Below are 27831 nucleotides of genomic sequence, written 5' to 3'. Positions count from 1 at the left end.
CACAGAAACACAATCACAGACACATTTTACAATACCCACCATATAGTCAACTTGTACTAAAGTTACTCCCCCACCTCCCTATCTCCCTCCCTCTCCTCTCCCACCCTTATCCCCTCCCCCCTCCCCCCCAAAAAAGTTAAATCTTACAGAGAGATAAGGGAATCACCGTCCTGGTTGGACTGGTATAGAGAAACTTCCAGGAGATCTTTCAGATGAGAATTCAATTCCTTCCAGCATGAAATGAGACCTCTTTTGTAAACAATTAGGATACATATTTGTTACATTAAATGCAACACCCTCCCCCCAAAAAAAGGCAACCACAAGACAATCACAATTCTTTTATGTCACACAACCAGTAACAGTGTTCTTTTTCGTGTTAAAATGCAACAGCACGTATTATAATGTAATGTAAACACGGTATAAATGTAAAACTCATTTCTAACAGATCAGAAGGAAATATTCAAGTATAAACTTCTCATCTGAAATATCAGGGGAAAGCAATGTACAACCAACAGCCTTGGCACTTTACCTCTGAAACAATCTAATTCTTTAGGAAAATTCATTTCACAATAAATTATAAATACTCTAACACTAAGAACACAAGTTTACCTTCTCTTATAGATCTACTTAGGTAGGTTTTTTTTTGTTTTTTGTTTGTTTTTAACTAGAAAAATGTCATTTTTTCTCCTCTAAAAGTTAGGAATAAGTTGGAAGGGGGTTCTTTTTTGTTTTTCTTTTTTATTTTTATTTGTTTGTGGGTTTTGTTTTGTTTTTTTTGTTTGTTTGGGGTTTTTTGCTAAACAATTAACACTTTTGTTCTGATAGACTTTTCAAATGATCCCATATAAAACTACCAGGTTGGGAGGATTATTTCTAAGATTATACTAAATTCTCTGGTCAACGTCACTGATCCACCACAGAGCGATTAAAACAATAAAAAATACAAAAATAAAAACAGAGGCACAGTGGGATATTTGACTGTCATTAATCCGAATACACTGCTATAAAGTTGGTGAATTGAAAATGGTTTGTTGTATTCAACTAAACTCAAATCTTAAGAATGTGTCTGTCGTCTAGTAAATGGTCTGGTTTCTTTGCCACTTCAACTTATGTATGTGGGTGTGCGGTGGGGATCAGTTAAGCGACACAGTCATTCTCCTTAACGTGGTTACAGAAAGACAATGGGATGTGTCGTGGGCATGGACTATGTTTATTTGTGACAAGGTGGTGGTTGTTATTGGATTTTTTGTTTGTCTTTCATTTAAAAAATAGAGGCATCATATCCTGATGGCAACACAGCCTATGGACCTCCTATGTCTACACTGTATGAAAACAAAAAAAACAAGGAATAAAAACAAAACCCAGCATATGTCCTAAATCAGGATTTGCACCTTCACATAAGTAGCTTTCTAACTGGCATCAATAAGAAAAAAATTACAAACTTCCGGCTTGTGAAGATGGAACCAACTCCCCCCCCCCTCCCATGTTTTATAGTTCGGAAGCTATCACCCATAAATATAGAGTAAACTGCGAGACAGAGCATGGCATTTGCCTTCTGTATCTTATTCTTTGCCCTGTTCCTTGTTCATTTTCTTCATTTTCATCCTTCGGTTCTGAAACCAGATTTTGACTTGTCTTTCACTCAGGTTGAGGAGTCTGGCCACTTCGTGTCTACGGTCCCTGGTGAGGTACATATTGAACAAAAACTCCTTCTCTAGCTCCAGGGTCTGGTATTTGGTGTAAGGGCATCTTTTTTTTCTGGAGGAGCGGGCATGGAGCCAGTTGGCCGCTGGGTTGGCTGAAAGACAAGCAGCAAAATCAATACTCTGTATCCTGTTCGTTTCTCAGAATGGTCTTAATCAATAATACCATCAAATGTATATATATATGAATAAATGTCCACTGAGTTATGAGTTACCGGGAAAAGGCTACGTGAAAAGATTATATGTTCACAAAAGTATATCCACACACCTGTGCGTATGGTTGATGTATAGGACCCCGATCCTGGAAACAATTACGCACGTGCTTAACTTGACCACCTGGAGTGGCCCCATTGTTTTCCAAGGTAGTACAATTAAGCACGCGCTAAAGTGTTTGCAGGATCGGGACCTATACGTGTATAGATGCATGTATGTGTACATGTGCATAAATCCACACACACGTGTGTCTGTAGATGGACAGAGAGTACTTTAAGCATCTATAGGCATATTTTGCAGATATGTGTGTATACATATGACTATATCCATTCCCATCTGCATTGTACTTAAGAAAATATATAGATTACTTCTGAATAAGGCATCAATAAATCATGCCTATTTTTTGCTAAGTGCCAAGCAATAGTCGTAATACAATAAACATCACTTCGGTGGGCTCTGGTCAATGTTCTCCAGAAATACAATTGCATTTGCTGTTGTATTATAAATGTAAGTAATGCAATAGAAAAGAGCAAAGTTCCATACGCATAATCCCCCTCCCCGTTTAACATGGCATTGGAAATAAGAACATTCTATAAACACGTTCCAATAATTTCATCTAATCCAGGTGGAGACAAAAAGACTTTGAAACAAAGATCAGCAAAAAAGGATGAACACTAGCTTTAGGTGCCAAAGGTATGCTGGTGAATTTGTCACCAAGAAGGTGTGCTGAACATTTTTTGGGGGGAGAAATGCTTTGCACACTTCTACTAATTACATATAAACATTAAACTGACTGACCGCTAGTTAACTTGGGGGAATAAAATGAAAAGATTATGACCAGATCACATTCTTCTGTTTTACTTCCTTTGCCTCTTCTGAAATTATAGATAAAGCCATAAACCTTAACATAAATTAAATGGAGTATTATATTAAAAAAACAACAACACCCCAACAGAATGTTTCCTCTACGTAAAAGGAAATGTATTGAATATTTTAAAAATAATCCTGTTAATCTTCCAATGTAAGTACTGCATCTTACAAATTTGCACGGCTATTTCCTTAATGTAATTGACTTGATCTAATATGCAGAATTAAATATTAAAGAGGAAGAAAGCTGTTAATAATTGATACCGTTAGTCCTGCTACCTATCTTTTAATGGCAACGAAGAGGCTCTTCTTCATAAAAGATCTTCTTGGAAAAAACATGACATTTTATACAGGAAAAGAGGTTGATCTAGTGACTCTATACTACCCTTTAACCAGGAAAGCCAATGAGAAATGATTTTTGGGGCAGGTCGTTCTTTTAAAATCCAACAAATGCACGAAAATCTTGTGGCGGCACTAGCTTCCTTATTATGTAATATTTTCAAAAAAGCGAAACAGCCCGTGGGAGTGGTGGGAATGCCCTCTGAAAAACAGCTCCCTCTTCCAGTCCTGTTACAGATTTTTTTGCTGGCATTCTATCAACCTCCACCAAAATCAAACGGTTCTTTGAAACAAATTTTGCGTCTTAACCACGTACCGTAGAAACCACAGAGTATTAGCGTGAATACCTGCACCTTCATAACGCTGTCCTAGACAAGATTTGTATTTAGTCCGTTTCAGGGACATTGAGCACCGAGCCTGGCTCTGTAATTCTCCCAAATCATTCACCTCACCCGCAGTTTGTTCTGGATCTCTGCCCAGTACAATAGAATAGGACTTTCTTTTTGTGCACTGGGTAAGTTAAATGATAGACATAACGCCACCACTGCACACCGGGAAAACGTATAGTTTTATTTGTAATCACGTAGTTGCAATTGCAAAATGTGTTACACGTTGCAAAATAATAATAATAATAATAACGATAATTTAAGAGAGGGGAGAAATCAATGTGTAATTACACATGCTAAACGTGCTGGAGAGATATTCCTTCGGCGAATATTGGTCCTGGATACACTATGAATTGGGCTGTCAAGTTCGTTTTTAAAAACTTGTGCATTCCATACAAAATATTAATAACGGTGCTGAATCTTGACTGGTTCACCCTCCTCTTTCTAGACTGAGAAGAGCCCTGTTTTACCTTTCAGGTACAATAAAGAAGCAGGAGCTAACGAGAAGCTAACACGCGTGATATTTTGCTCGAATGTCCTTGTTTTGTATCTAAAGCTGTGTGTGTGTAGGCATATAAAGGCACAGCTTTATATATATATATGGATATGCATGTATTAGAAATGCAAGCGTTTGCTCCACTTTTCCGAAAACAATTCACGAAAGAGGCACATGATTAGGTTTAACAGTTCACCAATCTGCTACAGTACAAATAAAGACCTAATTAAGTTCAGACCCCCTTTCCTGTTTGGAAGCGTGGTTCTGAAGTATCCAGACCCTACCGTTACATTTCATAAACAAACAAAAAAAGAGGCAACGTGACAGATGAAACAACGAGGCAGACCGTCAACTTCGGATCTCTCAAGGTAAATAAGAGCAGCTAGCATGAAATAGACATTGTTGCTGTTTACTTCTCCACGTGAACTCTTCCACCTTTTTCTTTTCTCACCCCCTCCCTCGACTTTATTCCACTTTTCAGCCTCCATTCCCTTTCCTCCCAATATTTACGTTCCCCACCCCCTCCCCACAAACATCACCCTTTGCTAGGAAAGCGACGGTTTTGGAGTTTTGAATAAGTCAGGGAAGAATGCATGCCAGCAAAGAGGAAGGTTTGATGAAGCCTTTTGCATTTGCTCTGGGCTCTACACTGCTTAAGGAGATTTAATCAAAGCAATGCCATTCTCTTCCCCACCACCACCACCTCTTTCCACCGCCACCCTCTCCTGTCCTTTAGGTTGGCACCAGTAATCTGAGCGTTTTCTTTCAGACATGATTTTTAACTTTCCTTTGCATTGTCCCGTTTTATTGTACCGCCTCAGCTTTTATGCTGTTTACTTCCTCACTTTTATAACTTACTTTGATCTGTCCTGTCTTTGTCCTCGCTTCCTTCACAAACTTTATTGTCCTCGAAGCTGGGCCTTTGATTGGAAACGATCGCTTCCCTTCCAGCAGAAGTTTCTAAATTGTACTCCTGTGCTCCTGGTTTATGGACTTCCCCGGGGTGCCCCAGCAGAGGCTCTGATTTAACTGATCCCTGCCCGGGTATGTTCTCTGTTCTGGGCACTGGATCCAGCCAGCTTCGTAGATACCTGCTATCAGAAGGGACGCTTTGATGTTGAATATATGGATGATAGACCGAAGGAAGGGTACCAGAAGAATGTGGATTCAAAGGAGTCCAGGAGGCGCTGAAAACTGGAGGTTTTGGCTGGAAACTACAAGAGGGGAATTCTAGATGATCATTATGTCCAGCTTGCCTGGAACTTGTATATTGCCCAGTTGAAAATTTAGCTGAAGGCGAATCTTCACTGTCATGACTTATAATAGAGTCGACATAATAATTGCTAAGCGTCCCAGAAATGGACATTCTCAGACATCATACAAAGCACGGTTCAATGAAGGGAAAAAAATAATATATATAAATATATATAGATATATATATATATAGGACAGATCTAGGATTTGTACTCTACCCCCTTCTCCAACTTCCTAGCCAACAAAGTACAGTTGGGCTGCTGTGTTGTGAGCTCCTAGCAAAATGATTGGTCAAACTTTTTTCGTGCGCCTGATAAAGCGTCAGTAGAGGCGTAAATCAATCGAAAGCGAGGGGGGCTGAACAGCGCTGTCATTCGCCCTTGCATTCCATATCAAGGATGGATTGTTTTATGTTTATGCAATGTTGCAAAACGTCAGTAGTTTAGAAAGCCACGAAACATACAGTGTGGGGCTAATACGCCTTCATACATTTGCTTCTGAAACATAAAGGGGGGAAAAGCACAACTCGCGGATCTCTCTGGCTTTAATAACCGCCGTGTGGCGGGGAAGAGAGAGAGAGGGGGAAGCAATTCTTTGCCATTCAATTATCCATGTGCAATTGTAACAAGCCGGAGAATATGTACAATTCGCCCAAAAAGTTAGTTATTAGCCAGAGAGATTCATGCGCTGTTAAACTAGGGAAGGGGCTGGTTATAAAGCACTAACCCTCCTGGAATGGGTCAAAAATTGGATTCTTAACACAGGAAACTAACCGGAGTATATTTGAAATTTCAAATGTCATTGTCATGTCTCTGACATCATAACTTTGTCGGGCGGACCATAATACCTCCATTGTCTATAGCTGGGTTTGTCTAAGATGGAAAAAGTCAGAATGCATGTCTCTGGACTTCCCCAGTATAAGCCTAGGATTGCGTTGCTAGGGCTGAAATGGTCGCATACGCCGCTTGAAACTAGAAGCCTTCCTTTAACTTTACAAGGCTAGTAAAATACAGTGTGGCACGGATCCTGCTTTGTTACAGAACGCGTTATACTTGTGACGGTTAAATAGTTTAATAACACTTACATTAGCTTTCTTTGATTTTTATAGCCTCGAATTTATTGCCTGTGGAAAAGAAACGGGGGGGGGGGGGGGTAGGGGAAGGAGTCTTTCACATTTTAGGCTGCAGTTTATGGCTCGCCACCCTACCCCACTCCTACATGCACATATATGAAAAAATATCCCACTTGTATGTAAACATGATTTTTTAAAATGGGGTGCATTTCTTTTTGCTAATAGCTCAGGAAATGAGTAACAGGCTTTAACGAGAAACAGCTACTAACTAGTCTGGAGCGCAGAGGAAACAGCGACCGTCCAGCCAAATTATGTGAGATGCATTCTTTCCAAGAGGGTTACACTAAGATTTTAAATGTCGGTTAAATTCTACTGTGACTATGTGCTAAATTATCCCCGGGCTTCATGTGAGCTACAATCTGGCTGGATTTGCCTCCTTGTATCTCGCTAGAGTTCTTCTCCTAACACAGAATTATTTTTAAAGTTAATAGACTATAACTGGCTAATATTACCCATTAAGAATATTTTCTAAATTGGCTCTGATGTATATTTGATATGTCTTTAGGAGCGGACTAATCATCAGATATTGGGTATTAAGTGACCATCTTCAAATTAAGAGAAAACAAAACAAATCTTTCTCCTCTCTCTCTCTTACTATATTGATAGAGATATAGCTATAGATGTGCGTGAAATATCCCTAAGACAAAGGCATTTTACTAGTGGAAAATGTTAAAGGCACTTAAAAACCAACCTCCAAGCCTTTACATTTTCCCTTAATTCCTACAAAATGTGTCGTATGCAAGCAAGTCAGCTACAGAATGTGTAGAATGACATATGTCTAAATCTCCTGGATGTGTCTTCTTCTAGATGAGTTCTTGTTAGTAAATAGGCTCTTCTCTAAAATAAATCGGGCTGGTGGGTGTGTAAGGATAGTAAATATTCAATCCTGTATTTCATATTTTTAATCACATCGATACATACATCTGGCGATAACAACAAAAGCGCAATTTCTTTCACGGTTTGCAGACCCTTTTATAATATTTTCATATCTACCGGTCTGGGATCTTGAAATAGTGCCCTGAATACATTTACACAGGTGAGGAGTCCCACTGGTTCGGATTCTGCCCTCACATCAGGGTGAATCCAAAGTAACTCCATTTCCAATTGGATATAAATCGATGGAAGAACAGAATTCTGATCCACTGAGTTCCATGGGGCTACTCATCTAATCATAGTTATTCTCTTGGGTAAGTGTGGGGGACCGACTCCTTCAGGAACAATCCCCAGTGTGTACCAGTAACAAAAAGGGTTTGTGTGAAACGCCTTGGGTAATCCTTGCGTTTTCTAACTTTTTTTTAAACTTCCCTAAGAGTCGAAGAGGCTCCGACATGAAAATACCCCCATGTTATTAAAAGTGAAATAGGAGCTTGCTGCGTACTTGTCATCTTTCTCAGCTTTATTGCCTTCCAGGAATGATTTCCAAAACTCAGTCTCTCTCATAACGGATTCGGAGGAACTCTCCAAATGTTATGATAGCTTGAAAAGGAGTGAGCAGATTTAAGTGCATTGTGGCGCTCAAACTTGGTTGGCTGGTGGGAGTGTGTTTATGATATAAATGATGGATAAACAGCCACGGCGGTGGTGGTGATGGTGAATAAGTGTGTATGGAACTATTGAACATTAATTGAAGCCAAACACCTGTTCTGGGTTTGCAAGATAAATTGGACATGTCTTACCTGTAATAAATATATTCTTGGAAAAATCCTAGTGCACCTCCTATAAATAATTATGACGCATGTCAGCTGCTGAGTAGATACTTTTCTGTAGTATATAAATTAAAACCCAAAAGACTGCAAGAGTGTAACTCTGAAACAGAATCCAAAGGTCTTGCGATCCCTAGTGAATGGAAACCACACAAGGAGATCTGCAGAATTAATCTATTTTGGCTACTTTGGAGGTTTCTGTTTGTCCAGTGGTTTATTTTTAATTTACACCACCATATTTCATCTTCTTGTATCCTTTTTTGGGGGCAGGAGGGTTGGAGGATGGTCTGAGGTCTTCTTCACAGCTATATTTTAATACCAGATCTATCTGTTGTGAGGATGCACTTTTATGTGTGTACTGTTTTGTTTGGTGTACATTTGAGAGAATTGAATAATAATAACGACATACACCAGAAACAGCACGAAAAGTTAAGTGCTTTGCAAATAACTTGGACCAGGCAAAGCAAAAAAGAAATTGACCTCATTCGAGATTCTCAATGTAAATTGCATGGGTGCAACTTTGGTATATTTGCACAGATGACGTACAAGTTCTGCTTGATTTATGTACTAGTTGGATTCATTTTAGAGCTCTGCATTTATGAACTGGATACAGGAAGCGGAACTGGGAACAGTTATTTCCCAGAAATCTAGAAGAGTAGCTTTTTTTTTTGTTTGTTTTGTTTTGTTTTCAGCATCCCTGCCAAACTTTCCAAATACTTTTGGCTGTGAGGAAAAATGCGAAATATTTTGTGCTTGAACTGGAAAGCCAAAGCTTTTTGAACCCAGATGCTATTTATAAATAATATTTATTGTTTGCGGGAGGGGAAGAAATAATTTCTAAATAGCTCTTCCCATTGAAATACACATTTGCCAAATTTCACCCTGAACAATCAGCTACTTGGGCAGAAAGTTCTATGCTGAAAACAGGCACATATAAAGTGTGTTTTAAATACGCAGATTGTAACTCTGTGTAACAGTCACATTTTACTGATTTATAAGATCTGGCACAAGAAAAAACAGATGATCCATTGCTTACCGGAAACATATTTAACCACTTTTTTTTTTAAAGAAAAAAAACTATTGTTGTCATTTATTAGAAATGGCACCTTTTTCCATGAGATTTTTCTTCCTTATCATCCACTTGAAGAAGATGGAAAAGTTTTGCGAACACAAAAGCTCTGATCCGGTATTCCTTTCTCCGGCAAAAAAAAGAAAAAAAAAAAACATTGACCTCAATAGCAGTTTTATCTTAAGCCAGAATTGAGTAAGGATTGTAGGATTTGATCCAGGATTTCTGAGCCAAGAGGCCAATATGGCGTCTGTGCACAATATGTATCCTATATTGTCATTTAAGAGAAATTCACTGTGCCATGCAGTTTTTCTTTTCAATAGATAAGGGCAATCTAGAGTGAATAAAAAGTTGGGAGTGAACTTCATAGCTATCGAGAGATTGAAGGGCGAGATTCCAAGATAAGCCCAAATCCCAAATATCCTAGCGTTCATTCTGCAGCTGTGAAGAACATTCAGCATTAAATAATAATAACCAAGCTAATGACTGATTGAAAAGGCATAAAAAGAGACAGGAAACAGAAATCAAAACTCAGCATGAAACAAACAGGATGTTTACATTTACACAAGTCTAAGAGGTTATGAAAGGAAATTCAGTCAGGGGTGCTTGCAAAACTGATGAGGAGGGCGAATAACCATCATCATCATCATCATCAAAAAGGTCCCGAAGAGTAAAACGTTTCTTTAAAAAAGTGAAATAAGTTTCTGTAGCCTAAAAGCAGAAGGATCTACCTTTACCATTTCCTGTGCTGCCTCTGAGTCTGAATACCGCCGTCTGTTCAAAATCCGCAAGTGGTGAGAGGGGGGGAAAAAATTCCTGGTCTGAAGAGAAGCAAAACAACTTACACATGTGGGCAATTTTCCAAGAAACGAAACTTTACTCTGGCTAAAAACACAATCCGAAATGAGGTTTGTAATCTTAGCAGTTAATAACGCATTTAGACCCCGGGTACAGTAAAACCTTGTGTGCCTTTTAAAGGACAAGCTGTGGGAAAGAAAATTAAAATAAAGTGGCATTGTTGCTTTGAACCAGTAGTGTGGATGCTAGAGTCTTTCGCCCTTTGAAATAATATTATAAATTGTTTGAAATAAGTGGGGGTCTGCGTCTCCTCTGGTTGCATACGGATTTTCACACGCATGGAACTCCATTGACTTCAGTAGAGTGGCTGCTGGGTTAGTGGGATCCGAATTGGGTCTTGGGATATAATTGGGACCCAGACATATTATTGGAGGGGAAGAGGGAAATGGAATTAACAAGCCGTGGTAGTGAGAGAAGGCCGGTGGCTTCCACCCAGGGACAGAAGGAAAAGAAAAGCACACTAGAATTAGGTCGTTAAATAATTGCTTCAATAAAATCTATGGCATGAGACCTTGCAAAAAAAAAAAAAAAGGGGGGGGCGTCTTTCAAATAGCTATTTTTACAGCACTTTGCCAACAGCTTAGACTCATAGTGAATGGAGTTGAGAGAATTTTAGGCAGGCTGGAACGCTGCGAAAGAATAAGAAGTTGGGGTTTATTGTTGCATTTAAACAAGAGTTGTTCATTGTCATTCGTGTTTGTGGCGGGGTGGGTGGGAGGTGGAGAGCAGGAGTTGATGTTATTTTGGAAACGAATCAGTTATTATACGGAGCTTTCTGTAGCAATCCCAACATCGCTGCTTCTTCAGGTGAAGTCGCTCTTATCCTTCTGATTTGGAATGAAAAGAAAACAAATCGCTTCAGATATAAGCCAGGCAAATCAGATGCATCATGGCAACTAGTTTTTAATTCACAAATAGGATGTTTCCCCTTTTTCCTTCCCACCGCCCTTTGGAAAATAGACTCAGTTCTGTTTTCAACCAAGTTGGGGTGGGGGGGGGGGAGAGCAGATTCTGATCTCAGTTACAGCACTGTAACTGCATCAGCTGCAATGAAACTTGCTGCTGTCTTTACATTGGTACAAGTGAGATCAAAATCTGGAGGCCATGCGTTTACAAGACAGGTTAGTGTTCGCCTTATGGGGATACTATTACCTAATCGTTGATTATTAACTTTGCAAGATTGTTCATTTCCGGCGCGATGTTCTGGTGATAATATAAATATCACCTTGTTTCTATTATAAAGACTCACAGAACTTGTTAAAAGTATGGACTGCAGATCGTTTTATGCTGACTCCCCCCCCCCCCTTTTTTTTTTCTCTCAATGGCTGCTGGTTTAATAGGGAAGATGGGCACATTGCCTACAACAATCACTAGTTGCAGGGATAAAGCATGCCCCCGGTTAAAGGCTATAAAACAGTTTTTTACCATTCCGACCCTAGAATAAACTGAATTCACAGCAATCCCTCAGCTACAGAAGAAATAGCAGAGGATATTCTAAGCTTGGATATCACCTCTATCTTTAGTCATTCGAAACTCAAAGTGTGAAGCAAGCACAACTAAAAAATAAATCTCGTCCCAGACGATATAATATTTACTTTTATGCTCATTTCATAATCTGACATGCAGAAAGGTATTTCCCTTCTTTGATATCATTACATAGTATAGATATAGTTTTTAGGAGCCTACTAACGTGGAATATCTTAGGTTACCGAGAAATAACTTTGATCAATATTTCTACCCCAGTGGAAGGCTTGTATTTACAGACTTTTGCATGCATTGTTCTTGGTGGGCTTCATTTGAAGATCACATGTTTTAAGTTAAACGATAAACTTTTGTTTTACTACTAAAATGAAAGCAAATTATCTACAGCCACACATGGAGGCGCGTGTGTACCCACCTGTATCAATATTTTTCATTTACCAGTATCGAAAACACCAGTGTGTTGTATAGCATCTGGAGTACATAAGTAGCATCTTATATATTCCATATTGTGTTAAACTGATATAGTAGCTATCATGTCTATTTCGAATTTAGGTAGAGAAGAAACAGGAGAACTCACAGACAACCGACTGCACGTTATCATTCGAACTATGTATGATCATAGTGAAATAACTGAAATAGAAAGTTATAGTTGTATGCATTTTTGCAATAGGGTTTATAATGGACATAACTTAATAATATGGGGCAACTGAAAAAACCTGGAAGGAATTTTAGTGTGTTCCCTGAACTAATATTTTATAATTTAAGCATAGGTGTGGATTTCTTATTCCAAAAATAAAAAACTTCCTTCCCTTTATATACATAAAGGAATTAGAGAATATCTTTGTAAGAAGTCTCCCGTCGGGAACTGATCCTGATCCCATTGAATTTAGCAGGAGCAGGATGGAACCCTTCATAAGTTGTTAATTGTTTTGTGCGTCGTTATACATTCTTGCAAAATGGCACTGATAAAATAGAATTTTTGGGGAAAAAACAACAACCCTACATACATAATCTCTGGTTTTTATTATTATTTTTTGCAAAACTAATAGGGATCCTTGCCAACTTGCTTAGCCCCTAGGTGCTAAAAATTCGTTAATATGGCTTGAGCTGAAAATAAATAAATAAACAAACAAACAAACAAACAAACGTACCTATCATTTTCCTCTGATCCAACTGCCCTGAATAAACAAAATCGAGGAGAATAACTGGAGTAAATCAGGTAGTTTTATGTTCTTGTGTTTAAAAATAAAACCCCAACAACATGAAACTACCTAATTCACAAAGCAGTTCTAGTTCATTCCTGGGTCAAAGGCTAAAATTACCAAGAAAGGCGCCTGGGCGGCCATTTTGTTTGACATCACTTGCAATCTGAACTTTTATAAAAGAAAACAGTTGCTAGGAAACAAAAGCAACAAAAGGATCTTTTCAAAGACAAAAAACCCCTACGATTTCACGAAATATCTATTCAGATTATTTCCTATGTACAGTGTCTAGAACGGATCTCTCCTGCAGGAGTTTACAAATAGTTTACAAATAGACTAGAGGAAACAGTAAAATACTATTGATTTTGAGAAACAAACGATTATCTCAGCTATAAATAGAGCACAAAAATTTCTCAAGCTTTTAATAAAAGCAATTGAAAGCATCTTTTTCCATGTGAAAATGTTTTTTTGAATAATCTGATTTTTGTTTAAAAAAACCCAAGTATTTGGATAACTTCCTTTTGACAATAACATTAAAATAAAACCAGTGAATTCTGGAAATCAGAAAATCATAATTAATTTCTCTCTCACCCCCCCCCAAAAAAAGTAAGTATAACTTGATCCAAGCTTTTCAAAGTTTGAATCGATGGGAACAATAGGAAAAGCACCGCCACATCTATTCTATCGCTATAATTTAGCAACTCTAAGGAACTCGTCCCTTTTTTGCATTGAATATATAAATGATGTGTTAATATAAAATAATTACCAATTTTATAAAGGGGAAGTATTAAACCTAGCAAGCTGAGGAGAGGGTGAGGAAAGATGGTTGGATAACAGCCCCAAACGGAGTTTTTGCTGAGGTTCAAGGTTCTGTGAGATTTCCTTAATTCTTAGAAGACTTTTAGAACTTTTCAAGCACATGAAACGATTTAAATTTAGATTCCTTTAAAAATATATAACACTGAGATTTTCTACTTCAGTTTTCCCGCTGCCATCATTTTGAAATGTCATAAAATATAAATTAAATGTCTTACCTCGTGTGCTGTATACTTTTATAAGTGGATTAAATAAATCAACTCACTCGAAAGGCAATAAAGCAAAGATAGCCGTGTTTCTAAAGGGCAAGTTTCCTAGCGTTTAAAAGTTCATTAGAAGAAAAACCAAACAAACCAAACGCACCACAACAACGAGTCCGAGTTCAAGAGACGCAGGGAGGAGCCTGAAACTTGACTATAACTTAGTTTGATTTCATTAGCAAAGCCTTTAAAAGACTGGACGGGATGGCATATAAATCGATTGTACCGGAAATACAATAAAACTTAGCCCTGTTGTTGAACTTCAAACAGTTTACATCACATCAGGCGGTGAAGAGAAAGAAAACACAGATTTAAAAGAAAACACCACACCACCACCATCCAACCATACATTATAAAAGGAGAAATAACTTAGGATCCGAATATCAAGCATGCTAGGTTTTTATTTTTGTGTAATATTAGACCTCTTTTTGAAAATTACAAGACAGAGGAACAAATATTAGTAAACATCTTTGTTTGGGGCGACTGCGATTTAAAATCAAGATGTACTTTTTTTATTTCAAATGCATCATTTCACTTTTGACCACAGTCATGACTGTGCACCAGAGAAGGGGCAGGTTCAAGTTTAAATCAAACTCTGGGGGAACAAAATCAAAAGGCTATATTACTATCAAACTTTATTTGCGTTTCATTGACAAATAATCCACACCCCACACGTGTCAAAACGTCTTATATTGAATTCTATCTGCTACACAGACTTTTTAAAAATTGAAACCACGAGGTCAGACATTTTCATTCCCCTTCTTCGGAGCTTCCAGCACTAGAGTGACTTTGGTATTGAGAGCTCATCCACTTATACAAAACAACAAACTGGAAGAATATGTTTATAATTGAGCTTTCGCTGCTCACATTTGGAAATTAAAGACCCCCCCCATTAAATGACAGACTGAAACATTAATTAGACGACCTAGATAAGTGTGAAATACAAAGCTTCGTGTGCCATATAATTTCAAGGCCAGGTTTAAAATAAATAAGGCAGAGTTTAATAATAATCATAATAAAGCTACATAAACTATATATTGGGTTTAATCCTTGATCTGCAATAACATTTTACAGTAATGGGACTCTCCCCTCCCCCCTTTCTGGCTGTTGCGAAAGGTCTTCAAAATGTTTTAAATTTAGGCGTCACAGACCAGCTAGTGCTCTTATATAGTTAATGGATATCTTAGCTATAGGACAACTTCCACTCATCAAGAGATACGTGGTAAAATTAATAGGCAAGGGGAAATGAAAGTGTCTGCGTATATATCAATATATGTATATCTGTGTATGTATCTATTATATATATATGCTTTTGACTCTCAAGTTCTCATTATGGGTTTCCTTGTGCTTTATTTAGACCTTCACAACGCTATGTTTTTATTAAAATATTGTTATAACAGCTGTTTGTCAGGGTTCCCATCCATCAGAAATAGCCTCTGGGAGTATTTGTCATCAGTTCCGTAAGAGTGGTGAAATATTTTCAACCAGAATGTGTTACATATGGAAGGCGCTTATCGCATTTATATGGATAAGATTAAAAAGTTGGCTTAAAAAACCCTTACAGTCTAGCGTTGCACGAGCTCCATTCCAAAGAAATGTCAGCGGGGCTATTACTTTAGAGTGAATTCTTTTTAACTCTGTTTGAGCCTAAAGGATATATCACAAACAAAAAAACCCTACGTCGGAATATTTCTGAACCACGTGGTTTAGAAGATAATAAAATATATATTTGAAACCCCTTAACATTGTTACAGCCGCGGTAACAAAGAACAAAATAAATATTACCCCTCCTTTTCTTCCCCCCCAAATTGATTTGCGTTGGTTTTATTTAGTCACTTGTCACAATGAGAACTGAGCAGTTAAATTCTGGTAGTACCCTATTATCTCTAGTCGTTTTTTTTCAGTTTCATCCTGCGGTTTTGGAACCAGATTTTGATTTGCCTAATCTGTGAAGTTGACACTTCGTCTGACCTCTAGGCGGCGCTCTCTGGTTAAATACATAAAGAAGAATTTCTTTCCCAGCTCTAGCGTCTGGTATTTAGTATAAGGGCTTCTGTTTTTTCTTTCCACCCTTTGCAGTCAGCCAGCTGCCAGTTATAGGTTCAGCTTTTGTATCCTCTGCCAAGGATAAGACAAACATTTGTAACTGTGTTTTGATGGAAAGAAAGAAAGAAAGAAAGAAAGAATTGGACAAAATTAGATTAATTTTCTATTCATTAAAAAAAAAACAGAAAAAGCAACTAATTTGTCCACTTAAAAATCAAAACTAGTTCTCTGTGGACCTAATTCAGAGGAAGGTTCTTGAATTTAGACTGCCAGTAACAGTCTGTTCGCTCCTTTTTCACTGAACTCAGGTATCTGTTGTAAATCCAAGATAAACGAAATTGAATTATGCTTTTAAAAAAAGTTTCTGTAAGGCATGGAATAACCAAGATTTTCCAGTCACGAGCAGTTTTACATGAGACAGCAACCCAGGAATGACATTAAAACCAGAAGCCTTTATATTACACAACTGCATAGTTTTACCTTGTTCTTATTACCAGCGCAACCCACTTTATTATATTATTATTCACTGATGTTCAGACGTACATAAAGTAAGCACATGCATCACATTTTGCGAGGGCCAGGCTTAAAAAACAGACTCAAAGACTAACGCCGCAGCATCACAAATGGCGATTAGCAAATGAATACAAGGTGCGCAGTGAAATAACCATGATCAGAGATAATGACGCGACACAGCCTTCATCTCCGAAATTTAGAAGAGAAAGCGATTGGCTGGAAATGTCCACAGGCTATGTAAGACTCCAAGGACCAGTGAAAATCATATCCAGTATAAAATGTCATATCCCACCTTTATGTGAGCATGTACCAGAATAAAAGAGTGGTGGAAAAAAATTAAGGGGGAAAAAGATACAATATCATCATATGAAAGAGACACCATCAATTTGTAATTTATGGTCAATTTTTTTTTAAAAAAGCTAAAGGTAGCTTCAGGTATTAGACCTACTCCTGAATTCCCCTGCCAATTTTTTTGTGGTTTTACAATTACATGTTAACAATTTATTATTTAGTATTAGTATTAACAATAATAATATTTGTAATATCCCTCCTGTGGTGGGAAAGTTTCCCACAAAGCAAAGGAGAAATTGACTATGAAAAGTGAACCTGACTAGACACAAGTTGGTGCTGTCAAATGCGCCCAGTTAAAAAAAAAAATTCTCAGTCTAATCTCTTTCAGTCATTTTAGGAGATAGGTGCAACAATAGAAAGTCAACATGATTCAGAGAAAAGAGTGATTTAAAAAACAAAATCGACGGTGTCCATTTAAGTGAGTCAAAGAACTCAATAGGAAGCCATTCGACACGCCATTTTGGTCCGTCCGGCATACACCTGAACATATTGAAAAACAGCTGTCAGTAAATATCTTTCCAGGGACTAAAATCATTTCTAGACTGAGTCATTTTCTGGATAGAAAATCCTAGAATCCGACCCATACTTTATATGTCACGATAGCATGATCACGTCCCCCCAGTATCTAAAGAATTAAGCAAATCGAAATGTAGGAGCAAATTCTGCTCTCCGTGATATAGAGCCTTGTACTTAAGAGCAGAATCAAGTCTCCCAACTGCGGAGGGGAATTTTTCAGACACTAAGAAATATATAAAAAAAAACTATGGACGTGGTTCCATTACAGTTAAAAGTTTTCTCAAAATACATCTCTTACTGTCTGCAGACGCTAAATATAAGTGAACGCTTTGTAAGGAAGATAAAAAACCAAAAATATTCCTCTGTAGCAAGGCACAAACACTAAACTTCAGGTTTTGTTTGCTGCTTTCTTTTTAATGTATTAGAGGTCAATAGCCTTGCTTCTGTGGCTAATATGGACATATTTAAACACAATAATTGAGTTTTAAATACAGTTGGGGTTAAATGGATTATCATATGAACTCCAATCCTTAAATTCAGCACCTAACTTTAGTCGCATGAACAATCCCTTAGACAACTCAAGTGAGTAAAGTCTTTCATGTGCTTGGCAGGATCGAGCTCTCAGTGTGGAAAAAAAAAAGCAACCAAACTTTATTTTTAAATCTTTATTGGTCTCTGCAGATGCTGCAAAGTTACTGACTCAGTCAATTGAAATGTTCTTTAATTAGTAGTAGAGTATTTTGGCAGAGTGGCTAAGCCTTAAAAAGTAATTTAGCAGCAGGTACAGCATAATATAGGAAACATTAGGTTGATTGCCATTAAATAATGGAAATTACCAAAATGTTTTAAACAAACTTATTTTATGATCCAATGAGCAGTCAATCTGTATATGCACATTTAACTTTACCAAATTAAACTTTTAGTCTAGTTGCTTCACATATAGCCTCAAGGGATCATAGTGTAGACCCTTTTTTTCCAGGCATTCACCTACCAAAACAAATTTTTTTTTCGAAAGATCACAGCATTACCTATTTTCAGGGTTGGGTTTTTTGCTTCTATTACTTTCATCCAGTTACATTGATTCCAGGGATATTTTTTAAAGAGGTTTAAATCTTTCTAATAATTCCCCGTTGTCAAGAATTAGAAATGCTGACTGGCAAAGGCAGTCAAGGAAACATACAAAACTATGCTCTGATTTCAATAAAACATTCAAATTGCCCATATCAGGTTAGTTTCAGAGGGGAATACAGTTAAAAATTCATAGATTAATGTGTTTAAATAAACCGGTTGCACTAATAGGTCTTTTTCACGGTTTTCAACACTTAGTAGAAAACTATAAAAAGTAGGGAACTGCCAGGAAATTGAATTTAAAGTTACAATAATTATGAAGCAAATGTATATCGATCTATCTAAGCTTTATGGAGAAGCGGCACTATAGACGTGGAGAGGAACATAAACCGGACTAGTTCTCCCGAAGTAAGTGGACTTGGCAGTCCTGTTGAAATGACCGCACAGTTTCAAGTCTAAACTAAGAGACAGCCCTTCTTGACCACTAAAATGATAGCAATTAAATAACCACTATAAATAGCGTCGTTAAAAATATATCAGGAAGCAAAGATATTAGGATGGCTTTGTGAAAATAAAAAAGGTAACTTCGTTAAAGCTAGGTACCTCATTAAAAGTGCAACCTCACAATTTCTAATTTGGTATTTTTATTCTGAAGATCCTGGTTACAGTTTAAGAAATCCCCACCCTCACATACACCCCGCCGTAGAAAAGTGGCATTTAAATAGTTGGGACGAGTCCACATTTTTGCATAGCCTTGGTTATTTCATTTTAATTCGATTTCTAGGGTCGAAAGAGATAGTTGTGTTTTTTTTTTAAAGCCATGTTTGATTATGGACTGGAACGATAACCTCCCTTTCCCCCAAATACAGACGCGCTAAGGGAGACAAACATGGGGTGGGGATTTTGCCTCAGATCCTGACATTGGCGGGAAAGGAAGGCAAGGCTGGCTTTAGGTAAATATTTCAGAGGATTGGAATGAAATGATAATTAAAAAAAAACAGGTCTATCTGACAGAGCACGTGGCTAAACTGCCTTGGAGTTTCCTACACAGGTGTCTGAAAGTCTGATGAGAAGAATGCAACATTTTTTGGACTCTACACATGGGAAATGACCAGCGCTCAGCAGGTTATGAAAGAAATTCTCCAAATTAGTTCTCCGGTCGCCTACCCACCTTTATTCCAAACTGACTTACCTGTCTGTCTATGACTTTGGACCTCTTAGCTAGAAGAATAGCTAAAAAGAATTTTTTTTTTTCGTTCAGGTACCTCTTAGCCATCGCGAAAAAAATTAATCTTTCCAAGCTCTGGGTTATTTTATTTTTAAATCTTTCCTATGGGCCCACTCAGGAATGAGGGCTGTAATTGAGTCTGGCATGCATGCTTGGGTGCTGTAAATTAATTTTTAACTAAAGGGTCATTGTGTTAGTGAGGGGGGGCGCCCCCCTTCCCCCACCCCGCCCCCCTTCCCCCACCCCACCCCCAGCTCCTTGGAAGTCTGGCTAAAAATCACCTTGTTTTGACTGCAAACCTGCTTTTTACCTATACAGTTGCTTTTCTTTTCTTTCCGTACCCACCTTGTATTTCTTGCGACGTTTGGTTGTCTGTAGGCCTGTGTAACAGTGGAGCCTCCTGAAGAAAAAAACGCTGCTCTTCCGTTTTATCCTTCCCAGATGACCCAGAGCCGGGTTTCAGTCTAATGGACGCTTCATAATCCCCCTTGACAGTGTCCGAGCAAGATGACGCAGGGCTACTTTCTCGCCCATGAGCAGCAGGGGGGGTGAAATCAGTAGGCAACGAAAGCACCTGGGAACCTGCCGGCTTGATGCCTACCTGAGGCTGTGACGAGCTGTCGATGCTTTGACAAGGTCCAGTCCCGGGGCTGGTGGTGGACTCAAGCCTGGAGAAGGTGGACCGCTCTGGCTGGGGGGCTGGATAGTTTTTAGCATCAAATCCCAAACTGGACGCCTCGTCTTTGCCTCTGGGTGCGCACCCACAAGGATCTCTGTGCTGGGGACCACCGTGCCCTGCCGGGTCCCCCCAACCTGGGTGGAAGGGAGGAGGAAGGTACCGCAGCAGTCCTGGCTGGTGGTGACTCATCTCACTCCCAAAGGAGGTAAGGGAAATGTTTCCCCCCAGTTTGCAATGGGAAGAAGGGGAGGGTGGAGGGGGGGAAGATGGGGGCCGAGAACCAGCTGTCACTGATTGCTATGGGGACTAGCACCGAGGGGAGGGTAGCCTGCACCAGGAGCTGCACCGGGAGCTGTGGGGCTGAAGCTGTGACAAAATATACTTTTGGGGGAAGGGGAAAAGGGTCTCTGGCAGTTGACTTATCTGTTAGAAAAGGCGTCTGCGAGCAACTTCCGGTGAGCGAGCCAATCCGAGGTGGACATGACCGCTAGGGCCATCCCCATGGTGTCAATTTTAATGGGAAACTTTACTGGGTTTTTTTCAGAGGACTGGGGTGTTTCCCCTCCCCAAAAGCAAACATTTGTAGCTAAAGTTGAGCTTCTCCTTGTCTCTCCCTCCAAGCCCGTGACTCCAATACCATTATTATTAACCTCCCCAATAATATTATGGGATGTTAGTGAGGGTTTTTTAGGAAAGGCTTACTGCGTGAAATCTTTGATGGGCAAGGGAGAAGGGATCTGAGCCGTGAAGAGGGCGGGGATGTATATGATCATGGACAGCAGACCTCTTCCCTGTACACAGAACTAAATCTTAACAAGAAGTTGATTTCACAATTACACGTTTTTAACCCTGCCTTTGGAAGTTTAGGGTTAAAGGAACTGAATGGAGAAGGTAACCTAACCAATCCATTAGCTTTATCCACACATACAAAGAGACAAATATACATACACCTATGGTATAGCTATTAAAATATATATACAACTGGAACATACATTAAATATATACTCATATGGCACATACAAACGGTACCTAGCACATTAAAGACAAGATGACCTGGCCTCCTACTCTGAATTTGTCTTCTATTTTTTCAATTTTCATACTGATGGGGACTATATACATGAACCAATAAGTAAATAATTGTATTTTAAAAACTAATTCCCCTTCGGAAAGTTTTTCACTGTAGAAAAGGCGGGGTGACTCGTCCGGCATTCCATGATGTTGCCTTTTTTCTGGATCACCTCGCTGGTTTTTCCACCGTTGTTAGTCATGAGCAGCTGGAATTGAGCATGTCAGCAAAAAAAAAAAACAACACTAATACTTTTGGGGCAGGCCATTATGTATTTACGATCTCTGGACTGTGAAATGAAACAAGTGTTAAATTCCAGTATAAATATTTGTGGTGACAGTACGTAGATTTTAGTCCCACAGAGAAATGGTCTCACTTGGTATGTACATATATTTGTTCCCATTGGTTTTTGTAATAGGCTAACTTTCTTAATTAACTTCCCCCCACAGAAATTCAAGGTCTTGGCCGATTGTCCAACACATAGCGGAATAAGAACATTGTCTTCATAAGAAAAGTTCAATGCTCTAGCAACGGCAAACGCTGCGGGCCTGATTCTGACCTCCGATGTGTGTAAATCAGCAATAACCCCGATGAAATAAATGGAGTCATGGAGGTGTAAACCCACTAACACTGGATCAGAACCAGCCCCTGTGAGAAACGCATTTATTGCATAAACTGTTTTAGATTGCACCTTTCCTTAAAAAAAAAATAGAAAATCTTCCTTTGGAAGAACAAAGAAGCCAAGTTCTGCACTTCCCACCTCAGTATGTATTATACATGTGCATTTTTTTGGAATGAATTATATGCAGGTTTCGACGAGGGGCCGCACAGGACATTTTTAAAAACATTCGGAATGAATCCTAACTCTGCTATTGAGAAAAAAAAAAGATGTTATCTGTGACAAAATCCTCTCATTGAAAAACCTTTAGGTTTTCAGGTGGTTGAATGGCCACTTTCCCAACGCAGCAGTTTGGATCAGAGAGTTATAAACTGCAGGATGGAGGCAATCTTTGGAAACTGCGTATCCAATTTCGTCTTGAAATACAGCCGCCCTCTAAGGAATAAGCAGGCAGGGAAGATATTTCGCCACAGATTGATTGCAGCTAATCTTGCGATAACATGTGATGTCTTACTTTCTCTCTCTCCCACACACACACATAGTGTTATTTTATTTGAGTCTTTTAAAAAGTAACAGATTAGTAAACCACAGTGGCTAATTCACTCAAAGAAAGACAATCTTCACAGCTGTTTGAGAACGCTAAAAACTGTTTAACAAAACTTCCCAGAGAAACAAAGCACTGGTTATAAACTAGCCGTGCCTCTGCATAGAAACCTCTAGTCGTCTTTCGTCTCTAAAGTGTAATTTTTAAATGTTTCAAACTGACCAGATTGCATATGAGATATTTTGTTAATATCGACACTGAATGTTGTATTAATACATTGGACATGGAATGTGGAGAAGGCATTCGTGGGTGAGACATTCCTACTTAGATAACAGACCTCTGGCAATCAGAAGAATTTAAAATAGTCTTAAATTAAGGATAATTAGTAACTGTCTCTGATAAATATATTTAAATCGTGGCTGCAAAATATACACTCCCCGTCGAAGTCCCCGTCCCCCCCCCCCCCGCGCCCACTACAGTGTTTACTTTTTAGGCGTTCCTGTGTCAAAAATATCTCCGCCTTTGCTGTCTATATGGGATTTTGCAAACATATAGAAAACATTTTTTCTAATGGTCGGACCTTGCCAAACACCCATCCCCATCAGAACACTCGGATGCTGGACTCTAGTTCAGTGAGAGTTTTGCCTTCGGGATCGGGCCTTTGCTGCTAACAAAGTTTTGAGTTACTTTGCAGGCTTACTTTGTGTTTCAAAATATCATCTCAATCTGGTTGAAGGGTAGCAAGATGATCAAGAGAATTAGAGTATCCCTCAGCATTAAGTACACTGGTGCCACCAGATATGTTTATACGTGGTGGATAAGTGTTGCCAATTTTTCATAGCGTATTCAACTCGATGTGTTTTCCGAATGACCCGTACAAAACTGTTACTGTTGCAAACATTTTCAGCAGTTAATTTTTCTGGAGGGGGAGAGAGGAAGGTAATTGGATAAGATCCAGGAAAGGGGCTAGCATGGGGAAATCTATAACATAGCATTGTTATTGGCCTTATTAGAAGAAGAAAACCATCTCGCCTTATAATTTAGTTATCCCCTTCAAGTTCACCAAAAAATCTATAATTTGAAAGACGTGGGGGCGGATCAATATTACTAAAAAGGCATGTATTTCAGTAGTAGAAGGAGAGAGAGAGGTAATTTTATTTTAAAAGCAGTCTTCCCCTCCCCTTTTAAACTAAGCATTTGACGACGAAAATCGAAACCTTGGCAAATCTACCGAGTAACATTCAGTGAAGCAGACTGTAGAGTCTAGTCACGTGATGGCCATTGCTAAATCTACACACTGTACAATACACAATGGGCCGTATTCCGATTGCACCCGGCCATTTAATCACCCATTAATTCCATAGTCTTTAATCTCCCTCTCCCCCCCCCCCACACACCATGGCTTCACACTTCTGAGAATCGACAGATATTCATGTGATCCGGATTATATTATATTATCTCCCATGCTAGACTTGTTACTTGATCAAGCACAGGAGATTATATCGTATATGATATGTTGAAACTATTTGTTTGACGTTGTTTAGGTAACATTTTAAATATCCTCCTTGATTTTCTTTGGTGTTTTTTTTAAGTAAACCCTTCCCCGCCCCCCTTTCCAACGGTCTGCTAAGCTGCTCTGAAGCCATGGAAAATGCAGGGTTTTGAAAATGATGCCACATGATAATCAGAAAACAGATGTTGACGAAGTTGCTTCTGACAAAGACTTCATTCCCAGCCTAAAATGTAAGTCCTTAGACTGCTTTCATTGGCAAACAATGACGGTAACTAAAGTATTAAAATATCTTGCCTATATTGGAAATATCCTATCTATCTATCTATCTATCTATCTATCCACATACACACCCCACTATCTATCTATCTATCTATCTATCTATCTATCTATCATAGCCACTGCTTTCACTAAAGGGGTGTACTCTTTAAAGATAGAGGCCTATTTAAAAAAAAACAAAAAACAAAAAAAACAAACTCACACATCTTTCTTGTAAAAAGTCACGTTACCTGAGTTTTACCCCGAAAACTACAAGGTAACAATTATTTTATGACCCAAGTTACAGGACCCAGTTTCATATCACTCGTTCATTTAACTTTTTCTCTCTTTGTGCGTTTGATTTTTTTTCACTCAGATGCCTAGGGATTTAGCATGAATTTAAACACTCAAACCTTGCAACGGGAGTTGACTCGCGACTTGGTCTGAAACCGCAGTATTGTCAGCACGTCTGGCGTTGAATCTGCTCTCAGCTGGGTGGATTTTCAGCCTTTAACTTGCCACTCGAATCACCTCAAGGCAGGGAAAAGGAGGAGGAAAATAATAACCAGAAGAACACCTCAACCAGCAACAGTTTCAACACCTCGAGCAGGAAAGTAATCAGATTTTTTTTTTCCTCCTGTGGCTCAGACGCCATGACTTCTGCAAAAGGTGTCTTTGATCCTTCCCTTTAAGGCCCATGCCATAAAAAAAAAAGTCATAGCTAAAGTCCACTTTAAAGTGAAGAGATTTGAGCCCTCTTTTGCCCCCCTCCCCTTCGTCTGAGGACCTTCCCTGGGAGTTTTTATGATTCCTCGTTGTGATGGGCCCTTGTTACTTCAGAGCTGCGTACGGAGCAGACAGGCGGCTAAACTTGGCCATATCTAGTTTCTCAATCTCTTCCGCTCTCTAGTTCAGGAAGGCGTATGGATTTCCTCTTTTCCTCCATTAAACATAAAATAAAATAAAATAAAATAAAAAGGCGGACCCAAAAATCAATAGGCACAAAGAACCTCCAAGAGTTCCACGCTGCCTGGTTGTCTCCTTCAATCCACTACATCACCCTGAAACTATTTAACAAGCATCCCTCTGAAATGGGGTCTTTTAAAAGACTCTTCCCCCCCCCTCCTCTCTCCCCAAACGCCACTGGCTCTCATATATTATTTGGGCTAATCTGAGGTTGTTCTCTCTGGTGTAGGGGGTGGGATTTGTATAGGCAGCTCCTTCCATTGCTAGGAATTTGGAGACAGAATCCCCAGTTGACCAAGGATAGTTGTTTTGGGGATTAGAAATGTCTGACCTTGGAGGTCACAGGTCATGGTCTTGAATAAGGAACAGACTCTTACAGAAGACTAAGTTGGACAAGTCAGGCGTCCAACAAAAAGAACGCCTTTTGTTTGGAACTAGAACCAGACTCCTCCCTCAAGAATTATGGACCTCCTCAAGGTGATCAGATACCTGCAGATAAAGCAAAATAAACATGTTGACACATTTGCTGGGGGGTGCGAGGGGAAAGGGAAAGAAGGCTGGAGCCACAAGATCTTATTATTTATTATTTGTGTTCTGGGAGGGCCCAGTGGCTACAGCTGAGAAGAGGGTCTCATTGGGTTAGGTACAAACACAGAGAAAGAGAATTCTGCCCACAGAGTTTAGGCCCAGATCCTCAAAGATATTGAGGTGCCTAACTGACATGGATTTTATTCTAAATACACTGCTAAGGGAAAGGAAGCATCATTATCCCCATTTTATAGAGGGCAAGAAAGATGAAGTGATGCACCCAAGATCCCACGGGAAGTTTGTGGCAGAGCCAGGAGCGGAGTCCATGCCTCCTAAATCCCTGTCCAATGGCCTCAGTACACAAACACGTTTCTTCTCTTCTCATTGGACTATGGGATTATTGTGCTGCCCTAGGCAAATCACATCACCATTCTGTGCCTCAGTTTCCTCACCTGTGAAATGATGATAATAATACATGCCTCCTTTATAGCATTCTTGTGAAACTTCATTCATGTTTGCAAATGATGCTAGGTCTGTATATGGAAGTATTACAAGTATCATAAACATTCCCAAGTGGAGAGAGGTGGATGTCACAGATATTCAATGATTAAAGCCCTATATTAAACAACACAAAACTACTTCATTCAGCAGTGATGACCTTTCCATGAGTTCCAATGGTTTAGGTGACTGGTAAGAGTTACAGAGACATGAAACATATAGGACCAAAAATTGATACCAGTTCATGATTGGTAGGTTGTTTATGTGAAAATGAACTGGCAATGCCAGTCCAGTTTGGAGAGGAATTCTTGTGTACAAATCACAATTAGAAATTACTGTTCTTATGTTGTCTCAGCAAAGAGGCCAAGGGAGTGAGTGGGCCAATGTCCATTCTATGCATCCGAAGAAGTGGGCTGTAGCCCACGAAAGCTTGTGCTCAAATAAATTTGTTAGTCTCTAAGGTGCCACAAGTCCTCCTGTTCTTTTTGCGGATACAGACTAACACTACTCTGAAACCTGAATTCTCTATAGGCATCCCTAGAGATGGTCCCTCCAAATCAGGAATGGAATATATTTAATGGCTGAGTCATCTGAATGGTACCAGTTTGAGGACAAAGAGGACTTCACTCTCCAGGGTTGTTTAATTAGGCACCGTTCACCAAGTCCACATCCTATACCAGGGGTAGGCAACCTATGGCACGCGTGCCAAAGGCGGTACATGAGCTGATTTTCAGTGGCACTCACAGTGCCCGGGTCCTGGCCACTGGTCCGGGGGGCTCTGCATTTTAATCTAATTTTAAAAGAAGCTTCTTCAACATTTTAAAAACCTTCTTTACTTTACATACAACAATAGTTTAGTTATATATTATAGACTTAGAGAAAGAGACCTTCTAAAAACGTTAAAATGTGTGACTGGCCCGCGAAACCTTAAATTAGAGTGAATAAATGAAGACTCGGCACAGCACTTCTGAAAGGTTGCCGACCCCTGTCCTATAGACTGTTACACATATGCTTAGCTTTGTACAGGTGAGGAGTTCTATCAAGTTCAATGGGGCTACTCACATAAGCTGAAGTTACTCGGGTGCTTGAGTGCATGCAGGACCAGGGCCTTAATGTACTCTTTGAAAAACAAGTAATTTTATAATGTTATGGTCTGATTTTCAGGAGAGCTGAGCACCAGTGTATATCACTAAAGTCCCTGGGAGCTGCCGAATCTCAGCACATTTGAAAATCAAGCCATTTGGCCCCAGTCCTGCAATTAGTTAAGTAGCTGCTTAATTTTATGCAGGCGAGTATTCCCACTGTGTTCAACTGCATTAAAATTAAACACATGCATACATATTTGAAGAACTAGGGGCCTGATGAATTGCATAGAACTGTCTCCCTGTATTTCAACATAAGTGCAGGTAGATATTGAGGTATAAATATCTGAGGTAGCTATTGTCAGATCTTTAACGGCAGCAGATGCTAACTGGCACTGTGCACTCACCTTTATTCACACTGCACACTGGATTATTTGAAGAAGAAATGGTGGGTTTGCTTCTTGTTTAGCGACAGATAATATGCTGCTTTCAGAGGACGGGCGTTCAGTACACCTGAAAATTGCAGTAAACCAGAACTGACTTGGCCAGTCCCTCAGATGATGTAAATCAGGGTAGCTC

At 39.2% G+C, this 27831-nt stretch overlaps 2 protein-coding genes and 2 long non-coding RNA genes across 6 annotated transcripts; 1 reads left to right on the top strand and 3 right to left on the bottom strand.

Annotated features, from left to right (window-relative positions):
* Positions 1 to 135: 135 nt before the first annotated feature.
* Positions 136 to 5495, bottom strand: HOXB9 (homeobox B9). The gene is made up of 2 exons (XM_054014610.1): positions 4863 to 5495; positions 136 to 1798 (listed from the first exon to the last, which is right to left on the bottom strand). Exons 1-2 carry the CDS (start codon positions 5368 to 5370, stop codon positions 1563 to 1565), a joined length of 744 nt encoding a protein of 247 aa, XP_053870585.1. The 5' UTR covers positions 5371 to 5495; the 3' UTR covers positions 136 to 1562.
* LOC128829274 (uncharacterized) lies at positions 4270 to 26630 on the top strand. Of its 3 annotated transcripts, none has more exons than XR_008443315.1 (4): positions 20298 to 20386; positions 21697 to 21897; positions 24003 to 24153; positions 24555 to 26630. It is a non-coding gene; the product is annotated as an uncharacterized LOC128829274 (long non-coding RNA). The 3 variants fall into 3 exon arrangements; XR_008443313.1 differs by having other exon boundaries at positions 21697 to 22011; XR_008443314.1 differs by lacking the exons at positions 20298 to 20386; positions 21697 to 21897 and adding an exon at positions 4270 to 4372.
* LOC128829275 (uncharacterized) lies at positions 8883 to 13848 on the bottom strand. The gene is made up of 2 exons (XR_008443316.1): positions 13739 to 13848; positions 8883 to 10847 (listed from the first exon to the last, which is right to left on the bottom strand). It is a non-coding gene; the product is annotated as an uncharacterized LOC128829275 (long non-coding RNA).
* On the bottom strand, positions 15637 to 20525 carry LOC128829273 (uncharacterized). The gene is made up of 2 exons (XM_054014612.1): positions 19848 to 20525; positions 15637 to 17170 (listed from the first exon to the last, which is right to left on the bottom strand). Exons 1-2 carry the CDS (start codon positions 20368 to 20370, stop codon positions 17061 to 17063), a joined length of 633 nt encoding a protein of 210 aa, XP_053870587.1. The 5' UTR covers positions 20371 to 20525; the 3' UTR covers positions 15637 to 17060.
* Positions 26631 to 27831: the final 1201 nt, after the last annotated feature.

The sequence above is a fragment of the Malaclemys terrapin genome, chromosome 25 (genome assembly GCF_027887155.1).
Source record: "Malaclemys terrapin pileata isolate rMalTer1 chromosome 25, rMalTer1.hap1, whole genome shotgun sequence".
NCBI classification, from domain to species: domain Eukaryota; kingdom Metazoa; phylum Chordata; order Testudines; family Emydidae; genus Malaclemys; species Malaclemys terrapin.
Note: the sequence above shows the minus strand (reverse complement) of the source record. Positions and strands in the feature narration are given on the sequence as shown.